This window comes from Macrobrachium nipponense, chromosome 2 (genome assembly GCF_015104395.2).
Source record: "Macrobrachium nipponense isolate FS-2020 chromosome 2, ASM1510439v2, whole genome shotgun sequence".
Classification (NCBI taxonomy): domain Eukaryota; kingdom Metazoa; phylum Arthropoda; class Malacostraca; order Decapoda; family Palaemonidae; genus Macrobrachium; species Macrobrachium nipponense.
The window spans coordinates 159,784,682-159,799,155 of NC_087201.1; the positions used below are offsets into that span (position 1 = coordinate 159,784,682).

Consider the following 14,474-nt stretch of genomic DNA (forward strand, 5'->3'; position numbering starts at 1 on the left):
TTCTCCAACCAGAAGCCCCCAGACAGGGAGAGAGACGGGCGCCAAAGAAATACAGTATGATACGCCTGAACTCGGGGCGGTTCCCGGAATTTTCTGGGTCTTTCCAAAAAGGCGTGACACTGCGGACGGAGAGGCCAGAAAAAGACCACCTGTGGAATCAATACGGTGGAAATGAGGCCGAGGCATGGTCGCTGTGGTAGTGGTTGGGAAAACGTGGTGGGTCTCTTGGATGGGGTTTTCTGGAAGCTTGAACTGCGAGATGGCATCTCTGGTGTCTAGAATGAGAGTCATGAAGGAAACGTAAATGATGCACGCTACACTGCGAATATTTTATTCCAAAACTGGGAATGTTACATAAATTCGGTATCGTGTGTGTTTCAGATGAATATATTGACGCTTTACAATGATTCATGTGTATACACCGTTTGAAATACGTAAACATATGTGTGAGAATAATTTGGCTATCACGATTACACAAGCATGGAGAATATGTGTAGGTACGTATGGACGAAAACTTTGAAATATTCGTATCACTTTACAGTTACAGCGATTTAATATATCCATATGTGTGAGAATTTCTAACTTATCACGAGGTTACCAAAGCATGGAGAATGGACGTATATGCATAAATGAAAACCTTAGCGTATTAGTATTACTTTCTACTGAGAGTTGCGTTTTCGTGAAGATCAACAGTCACTTGGAATATCCTCAATTTTGCTTTAAATCCCCAGAAACCCGCCGAATCAATAGAGTAATTTGTAAGTTCAGCAAGAAATTCCGTTACTGGTGGGTGGGGCGTGAAGGGAGAAGAGCAACAGCCACTTGCAGAGTTCGAGACTATCGCAGCAGAGCATAAAAAAAAATAGATAAAAAAAAGTATCAGACTGAAGTGAAAGGTAATTGCTGTGCCGCGTGGATTCTCTTGAAGGAGGCCGAAAAATTCACAGCGTCAAGACAGGAATTATTTGGCCACATAAGTGGTGAATGAACTTATAAAACGAATATCATACACATATTTCTATATACGCAACGTGAATGACATGCATTCGTATTATCATTAAAACCCTTATTTTTCTCTTTTGTTACTGACTGGATACTTGGTAGTATCATGCAGTCGAATAAATGTAGTTTAATTAATTTGTCATCTCATGAGAGAGAGAGAGAGAGAGAGAGAGAGAGAGAGAGAGAGAGAGAGGGGGGGGGGGGGGGGGCTCCTGGGGTGGACAAGATTATAGCCAGCTTGGTACTAATGATGAACGTCGGCCTACTTATCACTGTCGGTGTTTTGTCTTCACACGATCAGCATCCGTGATGGAGCACTCCGCCTCTTGGTCTTCTCGCTTCCAGTGCAGTTTCCAGAAGTTTATTGATGCGTTCAGACTGGATGCCGAGAGAGAGAGAGAGAGAGAGAGAGAGAGAGAGAGAGAGAGAGAGAGAGAGAGTGAGTTTCAGCCACGTGGGACCTGCAGAGAGAGAAAACCGCTTCTCCAGAGACTCCAGTGTGATTCCAGCCTGCACTGTGTCTAGACTGTAGTGTTAGGAAACAAGGGATTAATTAATTCGGTACATTATATAGTTGAATATCGATGTGGTCCACGTTGATAGTTGCGTAATTCAAAAGATTTTCCCTGCCCTGGAAATTTCGTTACTATGACGGGTGGATTGAGAATGTCAGTTTTTGCCTAAGAATAAGCTCGTTCATGTGCGTGGAAATCATATTGTTTAAACATTTGTTATTTGTTCATACTACGCATTCCACCATGTGCTTGAAATGACACGAAAGACTGAAGTAATTCACAGTTTTCTGAATCCATGTCTTGGAAAATTGTCTCTATCTGTAGGCACATAGAGGAAAAATAATAGCCCACAATTTTCGCGTGTGCCGTGTAGTTTAATATTTCCTAAAGTTCAAATGCTCATATCTGCAAGTCACGAGACCTCTCGGGTGGTGTAGACCTTGGTTGGAACATCTGGTTTCAAACTATTTACCAAAATCACTTGATTCATGAACCCTCATCTCGCGTTTCAATTGGGTATAGGACTAATGTCATGCCTGTCCAGCTTTTTGGAACCACGATGACGTGCAGCATTTGAAACGGAATTAGTCTTTCGAAATTGATGACGATAAGGTGCCATATTTTTCTCTTTATTGGATAAGTTTGAGAGTATCGCAGATTGGGTTTGGGAGCAGTATGTGACGGGAATGCATTCTGGAAATGAACCAAAATAGAGTTCGGTTGTCTCACGTGATTGCGGCCGATAAGGGACCAGGAATAGCTACTGCAGCCAAACAATTCTCCCCCCCCCCCCCCCCCCTCACCTCTCTCTCTCTCTCTCTCTCTCTCTCTCTGTCGTCTCTCTCTCCGTGAATTTTATAGGAGCCCTGGGAATAGGTCGATAATCCTGCAGTTTTGATAATTCTGAAACGGAATATCTGAAATATTATAGTTGACCTTCCTCACTGGGGGTAAAATGAATGGACGACAAAAGTATTTATAAACAAATATAAAAAAAAAACTAAGAAAAGAGGCTTCTGATTGCACAAGACAATCTGACATATTGAGAAGGTGCATGCAATTTCCTTATTTGCTTTTTTCAAGGTAAATAGAAATTAGCGTAGCGTGAATTTTCCTTTTCCCCAGAGACGCCTTTTGTTTACGGTCGTCTTAAGACTGAACTTGATCTTTTGCCCACTGCTGTCAAGGTTAAACGCGAGGAATAAAATAAAAAAAAATATTTTTTTTTTTTTCATTGCTCCGAGCTCTCTCCGCTGCTTCTTGGTGGCTCCCAGGAAAGTGGGAGTATCTATGATTAATTAGTATCGTATTTGTAACTGGTATAATTCAATCGACCGATTTCTGGCCCGTAAACAGTACACCCATTTGTATTTCAGGAAGAGAACATTCTACTGGATTTCGCAATAAGTTTGACCATTAGTTCCGTGATTCAGCTGACTTACGTTGTTGCAACATGTAGTAACTGGCCCTTGATACTGGAAATTTTCGAGGCCAGTCTCCCATCCCTTCTCTTTCCCCACCCCCCACTCTCCTTCACTCTCTCTCTCTCTCTTTCACTCCCTCTCTCCCCACCGCACTCATTTACAAATAAGATCCTCCTGGTGTATGCTATTCCCCTCCTCTGGATCAAGGTCTATCGCTCCAGGTCGTGTGTTTTCTTTCTATCAGCGTTTTCCCCTTACGATTCAAGGCGACGTTAGCCTAGACTTAAACTCCCTTCGGTCTAGGTTTTCAGTCCAGCACGGATCACGGGTCGCGGTAGTGTGCTGGGTTTCTAGTGGCATAAAAACCACCCACCATCTCTTCACGTCAGACCTTGCTGCGATTATTTTAATTTACGTGCTTGAATGAACTCGGAGTTAAAGTGTAGAAAACACTTCTTCTTGATTCTCTGAACAGAGCGCAATGGGAAACACAAGTGCTGTGGCGTGTTTTGCTCCCAAAAGTTTACCTCCCAGTGCCAAGAGTTACAGATCAGGCCCTTATTGTGCCAGGTAAGTCTAGTTGAACGTTGCCATTGCTCGTTTTCTTCACGCAGTTATACGTTTGCAGTCATTTCTGTGCTTTCGGTGTTTTGTCTGCAAAGATAGTATCAAGACATAAGTTGAGAAGGAAGAAAAATACTTTTACAGTAACGAAGAATGTTTTGAGTGAAGTAAGCATTTGTATACGTGATTTATTGTGAATACACATGCGCGTGCGCACAAATAAACACTATTAGACCTATATAAGTATATATATATCGGGCATATTTATTTATCATTAACGACTTAACTCTTCAAACTCGATCATGTATAGCTGTCGAGATAGCATGGTCATGGGTATACAAATGAAAGCTAATTGAATATCGTTAGTTTCTCTGCCTATGGCTTGTCTTTATGCACTGTATTTTCGATTTTTATTTACTAATTATGTCATTTGTATTCAGATCTCCCCAGACTTTCCTATCCACCACATATCACTGCGCTTGCATTTTCTTTATGGGAGGTTCAGTGCGCATGAGAGTCTAGGGGTCTGTATTGCCTCTCTGGTCAGACTGCAGAGTAGCAGAGCATCCCAATACTGCAGGTGAATCGTTGGAAGAGTATCAATTCACAGTTTATCAGTTATTTGCCCGACTTCTTTTGCATTGATATTTGTCATATCGCTATTCATCATATTTTTCTCTATCTTTATGATGCCTGTATATATCACTTTCGTATGTTTCTTTACTTCTCAATATATTTTTGGATACTTGGGTGCTTTCCCCTCCTGGGCCACACGGGGTTGTAGCATTCTGATTCTTCCAACTAGATTGGAGTTTGACTCTTAATTGATAATAATAGAAGTTTATTATATTTTCCATTTTTCCTGCATTATTTATAGCATATTCATGACTTGCGCAAATTCCTTTTTCGTATCTTCAGACACAGTGGCCTCAGCGCTTCACAATACAGAACTTTTTTTTTTTTACATACCCCTTACGTTATATTGTTCTCTTGTCTGGTTGTCAGAAGCATCCATATATAGCCGTTTCATTGAGACAGAATTGTTCGAGATTTTATTTCTCCCAACCTGGGTTTTTATTTTGTCCAACCTTTTAAGAAGATGGCGTTACTGATGTCCTAAGATAAAATAACTTTTTGGGAATCATAGGGACCATCATTCAACGCGCGCAAAGGTCTTGGAATCGCTGTGATAAGATGGCTACAATGAACTGATGCTGTTGCAGATAGTAGCAATGGATTTTCATTCTGCAAGATACAAAGATCTCCCGAAACATTTCTTACTTATAAAAATAAAGTTTTCTAGATTCTCGAGAAATTAAAATTTTTAACATTTTTTATTCCTTTCTTTGGTAAAAGTTACCTTGATAATATCAACCGCTGAGACCATCGTCAGTGCCTATGAATCATCTCGTGACTCAGTACGCTTCGAGGGTTACTGGTTAAGGGAGATCGTATTTGCATAAATTCTTACTCGATTATGAGACATTAATGATATCGTTAAAATTTACACTTTTCCGCGTTGGTTGGTTACCCCATTTTTAAATGTTGCAGTCCTTTTTTGACCTGAGACAACGCTTGTTTTGATTGTGCGTTGCTGTATCTCAAAGCCATTTGATAAAAAAGTTCGGAGATTATCTGGCGAAAAGAAATGGCAAGCAATACTTGTGAGGAAATCGAGATTCTTGGCCTTTTAACACGTTGTTTTTTCACGTATTAGTGAATTTTATTCTAAGGTTATTACCACCTATAAAACACTCTTGACCTTGTTAAGTCTTTTTCTTATATGCATCGCGGTAGAGCGTCAGCTCTTGTGTTTAGTGTTGGTGCACCAGTGCTCAAGAGATTTATGGCCTCGGCTTCTAAATGAATACTCCTCCACAGCGGGGATGGCTTCATTATTGCTTCCATAATGGTGCTGATACTACTGCAGCTACTACTACCACTTCTTCTTCTTCTTCTTCTTCTTCTTCTCGGCTTGATCCATTATCGGGGACGCCGTTTTTACCGGGGAAATAAGCAAATGTGATCGAAGTTCAGGAAACAGATAGGTGCCAAGCGGTGCCATGTCGTATTTGTACGCTCCTTACCACTTTTCCCGCATTTCATCTACATATTTTTCCTCTCAATGTCCCAATTAGGATGCAAAAAACCTTCAATTAATGGTTTGGTCTATTTCCGACAGTTTATGATGGTGGCAAACACAGACTTTGGCTCTTTGCTCGGGGTCAAAGTGATGACATGCAGTTTCACTCTTCGTTACTGATTTCCTGTAAAAATTGTTTGGATCATCATGAGAAAGAATCGAGAGTCTGGAAGTCTGCGCACTGATCATCTCCTGCTCTGGTATTGCTCTTTCCCACGATGTGACTCTTGAATAGCGCGTACTGTAAGGAGTTGACTCCAGTGCCCATGAGCTCTTGGTATCTTTTGCATGGTGAATCGTCTGTCCAAAACGGTGACATGAATGTCATCCACCTTATAGCTTGAAGTTTTTTTTTTTTTTTTTCTTTTTTTACGTCCCGACTGCCTTCATGTGTGATGTCGCTGTTCACCTTTAAGTCTGCAGGCAACTTTTTTAAATGCAGGAATATGAAGAGGAGTTCGCGCCAAAGGCGCTGATGTGTCTTCATGGAAGTTCGTTTTTTTTTTTTTTTAATCATCTTGCTTGTATGAAGGGGCAAATGTTTTGGAAGTTTTTGTGCAAGGGTCTCGTCCACGTTTCAGCAGTTAAAGTAGGAATATGTTATTGATCGATGTTTTGTTTTTATTGGAACCATCCTCCTTGTAGGTGAAATGGCTAAATCTTTCTCTCTCGTAGATATATATATAATATATATATATATATAAATAAATTAATATATTATATTATATATTATATATCTATATATATATATATATATTATATATGTGTGTTGTGTGGGTGTGTGTGTGTGGGTTTGTTTATTACACGCAAAAAAATATATATATATATATATAAATATTATATATATAATATATATATAATATATATACATATATATAATATATATATATATATATGTATATATATATATATACATATATCTATATATATTATATATAATATTATATATATATAATCATATTATATTTATTATATATAGTATATTTATAGTATATATATATATATATAAAATGTGTGTTCGTGCGTGTGTACGCGCAGTCGGACGGTCTTAATCCCTGTAAGAATAATAATTTTTTTTCACTGCATTTCCACCTTCGAAAATAAATAAGTAGAGCTGATAGGTATCATTAACGGTGATGTCTGATTTCTCAAACTTGAACGTCGTTTATAAAGAGTGCTAGTTTCATGCCTAATAGCATATGGTTAGCGTAATTACGGAAGTAAAGTAATATTCCCTGTGGCTAGCATTCGAGTACGTACTGGTTATGGGAGGTGAATCATCACTTGCCAGAACTCACGAAAGTGACAGTAAAGTATTTATTCACATTGCAAGGACTTTGGAAAGTCCATGGATAATTATGCTACATAGCATGTCGAGAGGTGTAAAGGAGTGAATAACTAAACTGCAGAGGAGTATGAAAGACTCAGAGATACAAAGAATATGATAAAACTTTGATTTTGGGAAGACAATGATCTATAAGAAAATTTCCCGGCGATATAACCGAGTGAATATTGTCGCTACACATGACAACCTTACGCGTCAAGGAACGCTCACTGTGACCGTAATTAAAGACGTGTTGCCGTTCCAAAGACAAACCCCCACCACTACTACTACTAGTACTACGTGCTGCAAAGGTGTAGGATGAATAAAATCACGAAGGGAAGATCTGATTCTCTATTTTTGGTACTTTTGTTGCCTCAATAGTCAAAGTATTAAAGTAGCAATAGACAGAAATAATTAAATTTGTCGATGCGTGCCTCTTAGAACTCATCTGATTCAAATTGTGTTTATGTGTGTGTGTGTGTGTGTGTGTGTGTGTGTGTGTGTGTGTGTGTGTGTGTAAGGATGAAGTATCTCTTCTAAATTAAACTTATTCTTAAAAGTTGCTAAAGTGTTGAAATCTATTAATCGAGTATTTGAATTTATATGTGTAAAATGGGCCCATTTCCATTTTGAACAAGAGTTTTCTTTTTGTTTTTGTTTATGCAATGCCAATTCATGATTTCAAAGTCTCCCAGCCTATGTACTAAATTCGTAAATTGGCAGTAGTTTGTAAGAATGAGAGAATTGCACGGTTGTCGTGTAGCCATAACCATCAAATCCCGAACACTCCAAGTGTCACGTGATTCAGTGTGCAATCTTTGCAGCGTCCCTTCGGCCCCTAGCTACGACCCTTTTCATTCCTTTTACTGTACCTCCGTTCATATTCTCTTTCTTCTATCCTACTGCCCACGCTCTCCTAACAATTGATTTACAGTGCAACTAAATAGTTTTCCTCCTGTTACGCCTTTCAAACCTTTCCACTGTCAATTTCCGTTTCAGCGCTGACTGGCCTTAGTTGCCCCAGTGCTTGTCGTGTATGCCTGAAAATCTATAATATATATATATATATATATATATATATATATATATATATATATATATATATAATATATATATATATTTTATAGATTTTCAGGCATACACGACAAGCACTGGGGCAACTAAGGCCAGTCAGCGCTGAAACGGATTCAGTGTAGTGGTTTCATTTATTACGTTATGATGCTGTAATTCTCACATTTTTTTTAAATAGAAAAAGGTATATTTCAAGTTCAGGCAATAACTGACATTACATTCAGAAGGTTCCACAATGATTACCAAAATTCATACCTTTCACTCAAGTAATTAGAGCAGAAAAAAAAGTAGTGTTGTTGTTCAACAGTGAGAGGAATCGTGTGCATACAGTAAAAGTTTTTGTTATTGTGAAGTAGTAGTACAATTCGGTACCAGTGCACATAAATTTAGCGCTGCTTGTTTGCAAGGCAGTCATAGGCTATTAGAAAAGACTCATTCTGAGTTATATTTCCTAATATTAATTACGAGTTTTACATTTAGAATATTCAGCAGACACTGATTGGCGCATTGTTTGACGTTTATATATTATATAGTATATATATATATATATATATATATATATATTATATATATATATATATATATAAAGGTAATGCTACGGAGAAAAAAAAGTGGCATTACCTTTATTAATATATATAGCATCACGTTTTATACGTCTCTTGATCAAGGTATTCACACACACACACACACACACACACACACACACACACACCACACACATATATATATATATATATATATATATATATATATATATATATATAGAGAGAGAGAGAGAGAGAGAGAGAGAGAGTGTCACGTCATGATCGAAAGAGCATTTTGCAGTTAAAGCTGCCCATTTCCTTTTTCCCTTTCCTCATTCATTTCCGTAACCTTAGCCTTTATGACCATTGCGTGAGTCTGTCAGGATTCGCAGTGACCTTATCTTAACGTCTATACCTCCAGGGTTAACCTTCTATGGTCGCTGGAAGGTCATGGAGTAATCGTTCGAATGTCATTTTGCCATTACTACTCATCTACGCTTTCTAGTAATTCCTTTTGTAAATCGAGTCCCAAGGTTTGATGACTTTTCTCTCTCTCTCTCTCTCTCTCTCTCTCTCTCTCTCTCTCTCTCTCTCTCTCTCTCGCCATACGCTGTTCACTTTGCGAAAGGCTTCTGGTAACGTTCTATCAACATATCGATGTCGAACGAGGAACAGATGTTTGATAAGGCAGACAGATAAACAGGCAGAACGGTTGAGCATCATTAAACTGCAGGCGGTGAGCTTTCATCAGTGACTGCTGGTCTGGAGGCGATGCGCGCGCATACACTTGGGAGTTACTACAGTAGATTCACATCAACCGTGCATTTGACGTCTAGGCCAGTCCCTTATGACGCTCCTGAGTGGCTGTTGATAAACCAATCACAGGGTTGGAAATTCTCAGTCTCTATCGAGAGTTCACATGGGTAGGATCTAAGCTCCACCTCTCCTGAAGGGACACGTCTCTCAAAAGTATCCTCCAGGAGAGGTGGAACATACATCTCGCCGATGTGGCCTCGAGAGAGAGTCTGAGAGTTTCCAGCCCGGTGATTGGCTTATCGAGAGCCAATCAGGAGCGTCGTAAGGGACTGGCCTAGGCATCCAATGCATGGCTGATGTGATTCTACTATGGGCGAATCGATCAGGGCCATAATGATACTGAAACTCTCATATCCCGTGTTCAATGAAAATCGTTATGCTAAGAAATTCACACTCTCTTGAAGCACGCAAAGTCCACAATTATATAGTCGATTGTATTGCCATGTGCAAGATACTATACTAACAGACTTACGAACATCTGAACGGTGTTCTTCCTGTGTTAACGGTGATTACAAAGAAAAGTTTTCTTTTATGAACGTAAGTTTATCATTCTTCCTTTCTTCACCTTATACAGTCATGAAATACATTCTTAGAAGCTGAAGAGTCTCCTCCTGTGTGCTTAGGTCTAAAGTTCCTGAAGATTCTCCTCCTGTGTGCTTAGGTCTAAAGTTCCTGAAGAGTCTCCTCCTGTGTGGTTAGATCTAAACCTGTGCTCAAGTCTAAAGTTCCAAACAAGGGTCCAAACTACATTGATGCATGCTTCTCTGACATATAAACACCGGTTTCATAACAGCGGATTTTCTTCGCTTGGATTGTCGATTTATTTTCGCGAGTGAACCGGATTCATCGTTAATTCCGTTTTACCAGAAGTACACCATCAAGTGACCATTTGGTTCCATTACTTTTCCTTCTAGAAGGATGATTATTTTTAACATCTTGTGATGGACAATTTTGTCGTTTAGTTTTTTAATGGTATCATGAGTTGGAGAAAGTCGCTTGCCGCTTTTTATTTTTAGAATGTACGAATTTATGGTTGGGAGACAGAGAGTGAAAGATAGGCGGGTGACTGACTCTCTCTCTCTCTCTCTCTCTCTCTTCTCTCTCTCTCTCACTCTCTCTCTCTCTCTATCTCTCTCTCTCTCTTTATTATATATATATATATATATATATATATATATATATATATATATACTATATATATATTATATAATATATATATATATATATATATATATATATATATATATATATATATATATATATAGTACTTCTGTTGGTAAAGTAAAAACTGACGGACGAAAGTAAAATTTTATTGACCTAAAAACTTGAAGGAAGAAGTGCTGCTCCTTCAGCAATTCTAAATTGATCTTGAATTTCATCATTGTTCTTTGTTCCTCTTGGTTGTTACTTGTGTTACGGTTAGTTATTTGCTTGAACTGATGAATGTACATTCTGAGAGAGAGAGAGAGAGAGAGAGAGGTGAGAGAAGAGAGAGAGAGAGAGAGAGAGAATGTATGGATTCACTGTTGGGTTGAATTATTCATGAAGAAAAAAATAAAAACGCAAAGTTGTGAATTGAATTACATGAATTTTACTTACATATGAGAATCAAAGGTGAATGAAAAGTCGACAAAACTTTCTGCCTTATTTTATTCCTCAGATCATAATCCCCAGAAACGTCATTGTTCCTTGATAGACGTGAAAAGTTGATGGAGGAAACATCCCAGGAATTAGTGCTTGCTACTTTGATTCATAATAAGGCGTCACACTGCCCCAGTTTCGATTCCTGCTCGGCGAAACTGGAAAAGTTCAAGGTCGGGGGGGGGAGGGGGGCGACTTTGGGAAAGTCCTTTTGGAAGATGTTGTACAGGATATGCTGGTGCTCTTGCGTTGATGAAAGTCCGTTACGCTATCTTGAAGAGTCACGTCCTTGTTTTAAAGCCGGTATATGTTTAGCCATGCGCTTTTTCCCATTCATTTATCATATTCTCATTTTTACCATACTTCTCCTTTCTTATCAATTAAGTTTCTAGTCATTAAATGGTATTGTAGCGTTGAACATTGTAAGAAGCTGCACGTATGGATGATGATAAAAATTAATTATTCTAAATATTTTTATGTACGTAAACATTTACGTAGAAAGTGATGTTTTGGGCGAACAAAATATTTCTTCCGATCTGGAAAATATTTAAGAAAATATAAGTTTTATTAACTGAAACTCCGCTCAAAGGTCAGTTGAAAATGAAATGTCTGTGTTCTGAAAGGCGGCAAAATAACTACTTACCGTTGACAAATAAAGTTAGATAAACAAGATAAAAACATTCCCTTGAAATCTGGATCGTGACTAAATTTGTCGCTTATCTGGTTAAATCTTTTAAGAGTTGATCAACTACTATATACTTTTGTACCCGTTTTAAGTAATCATCTCAACAGTTGCATGACTGATTTTCAAAGACGCCCATGAAATTGTATATTGAATGCGTGTAGAGATTGGTATATATATATATATATATATATATATATATATATATATATATATATATATATATATATATATATGCTCCAGTGAAGATAGATTATTTAGGTACTGTAAAAAATGTCTCAATCTGGACCTTTTCATTAGGTTTTTGCTCTCCTGAGTGTTGACAGGTAATTGTATATATACAGATTTAACGTATATGAATGCTATTAACTATTCAATCTCAATCGTTTCTTAGTGTAAGACAGTCAGTAGTCTATAGTCGTATTACGAAGCACTTGTGAATACCCTTTCTGGGCGTGTCTCCTTGGCGACTGCTTCTGTCGTCTCGGCCTCTTGATCTCCATGGACCCCGAGAGATCGTGTTGGCTCCCTGCGTCAGATAATTCGTCCCCCTCGAAACAGCGAAGGGCGCGGAACATGGCCACCATGGGCGAATCCTGCTGGTGAGTATCCAGAGGATACTCGTTGCTCTTCAAGGACACCCTCGACTGGTCTATACTCGGGGACTCCAACTCGACGGACTTCTCGTAGCAGTAGGGCGAAGTCGACCCTGCTAAGGACGAGCCGGTGTGTCTGCTGAATACCATTTCGCCTTCTTCGTCGTCCTCGTCTTCTTCATCTTCTTCTTCTTCTTCATCTTTCATGGCCTTTTCCAACTCAGCGGCGAGGTTCCCCATGGCGAATATCTGCTGGTCGTTCGGGTCCAGGAGCTGCCTGCGCAGGTTTTCGACGCTCGCGTCCGAGCTGAGCGCCGTGCGGATTCGCGTCTTGTTGGGCACGTACTCGACGGTGGTGTCGTAGAGGACGATGTCCATGGAGTCGTCGTTGTCGTCGAACAGCGGCGTACCCGACAGGTCGTAGTGCAGCAGGACGGGGGACGCGACCTCCGCCCTCGATGCCCTGGGCATCGTCATCACTGTGGAAGAAAAAGGGCCATGAGTTATTTATTCTCTTGCCTCTGAAATAAGTCATGTAATGATATCGTACATATTCGTCATCTTTATTTTCTGACTTTCTTAGAGGTTATTCAGGAAATTCAGGATATTTGATATTGATTTAAGTTCTCAAAATTTAAATGGTAATGAAAAGATAATTGACAAAGTCCCTTAAGAAACATTTTTTTTGCTCTCTGAACAGTCTCTTGTCAAAGGCAATGTTCACTAATCTAGTTGCCAAAGGAGAACACGTACAAATGAGAAATTGTTGCTGAAACCAATAATTAACCAGGTATTTCTAAATTAGAATTAAGAGTCATAGAAGTTAACCTACAGCCGAGATTCTTATAGCTTTACCGTCATCATTTTAAATGTTGAGTCTCTCCTTTATATATATATATATATATATATATATATATATATATATATATATATATATATATAATATATTAATATAACATACATACAAAACTTTCTTTGAAAAGAAGTGTTGGTGCAGAATGACAAACAAACCAACTAACAGTACCCAATTAATTATCATTATTGTCAGGGGAGCCCATGTTCCCAGTGAGAGTATAAATCTTGTATGGCGGGGAGGTTTGATATTTGATAAGTGCGGTGGTTCTGGTAATTTCCTAATGGGTCTCCAGATTAACCATTCTTCTCAGAGCTTTAATGGTATTAGGAAAGATGGACGCACGAGAACTTAAAGTTTCGAGTCACTTTCAACAAAATAAGCTTATAAGTGATCTACTCTAACTGCTTGAGAATTGTTGTTGTTCAGCAAAGGTCTTGCCAATTATGCCCAGTTATCGGGGGTGGGGGCTGGTCCGGGGAAGGCGAGCTTCTTTGCAGCGTCCCTTCGGCCCTTGCTATAACCTCTTTCATAACCTTTACTGTACCTCCGTTCTTATTCCTTTTCTGGCCACTTACTTTCCAACCCCGTCCTGACGATTGTTTGATGGTGCAACTGCTTTGAGGTTTTCCTCCTGTTACACTTTTAAAACCTTTTGCCTACAATTTCTCAGCGCTGAATGACCACAGAGGTCCCAGCTCTTTTGCCGTTAGCCTAATTTTATATTCACTTTCATTGTGGCATTAAGGCTCTAAACATAGTTGCTCGCTGGACGAGTAGTTTACGTGCTCGCCTGCCGAATCGATAGTCCCGAGTTCGATTCCCCGCTCTGCCAACGTGGAATCAGAGGAATTTGTCTCTGGTGATTAGAAATTCACTTCTCGATATAACGTGGTTCGGATCCCACTTTAAAAAGTATAGGTCCCGTTGCTAGGTAACCAACTGGTTCCTGGCCACGTGAAAATATCTAATCCTTCGGGCCAGCCCTAGGAGAGCTGTTAATCAGCTCAGTGGTCTGGTTAAACTAAGATACACTTAACTTATGAGGTTAAGTGCGTTCAGTTTTATTTCCCATTTGTGTACATTTTTTACACACACAGCGAATTTCAAGTGATCTCCTCCATCGACTAGATCTCAGGTATAACTGCCAGGAGGGACTGCTATTTTATCTAATGGCGATGTCTTCAAAACACTATTTAATTAATTTCTGTAAGCCTAACAAGAAACTGGTTCATTGGTTTTCTGATTTATTAAATGATTTGTGTATCATCAAGAAAAAAAGTTTGTTGAAAATTTTAAAATTGAATATTGAAGCTCGT

General features: G+C 38.9%; 2 protein-coding genes across 3 annotated transcripts in view; one reads left to right on the forward strand and one right to left on the reverse strand.

Annotated features, from left to right (window-relative positions):
• The first annotated feature begins 3,407 nt into the window (after window positions 1–3,407).
• The window catches only part of LOC135221085 (NADP-dependent malic enzyme-like), an 85,346-nt gene continuing 74,279 nt past the window's right edge, over window positions 3,408–14,474 (forward strand). For both annotated transcript variants that reach the window (XM_064258873.1, XM_064258874.1), the window contains exon 1: window positions 3,408–3,511. In XM_064258873.1, coding sequence (XP_064114943.1) covers window positions 3,423–3,511 — 89 coding nt within the window. In that variant the 5' untranslated portion in view covers window positions 3,408–3,422. The remainder of the gene's footprint in view (window positions 3,512–14,474) is intronic.
• LOC135221086 (uncharacterized) overlaps window positions 11,031–14,474 on the reverse strand; it is a 60,090-nt gene continuing 56,646 nt past the window's right edge. Inside the window, exon 2 of the mRNA XM_064258880.1 lies at window positions 11,031–12,781. Coding sequence (XP_064114950.1) covers window positions 12,111–12,781 — 671 coding nt within the window. The 3' untranslated portion in view covers window positions 11,031–12,110. The remainder of the gene's footprint in view (window positions 12,782–14,474) is intronic.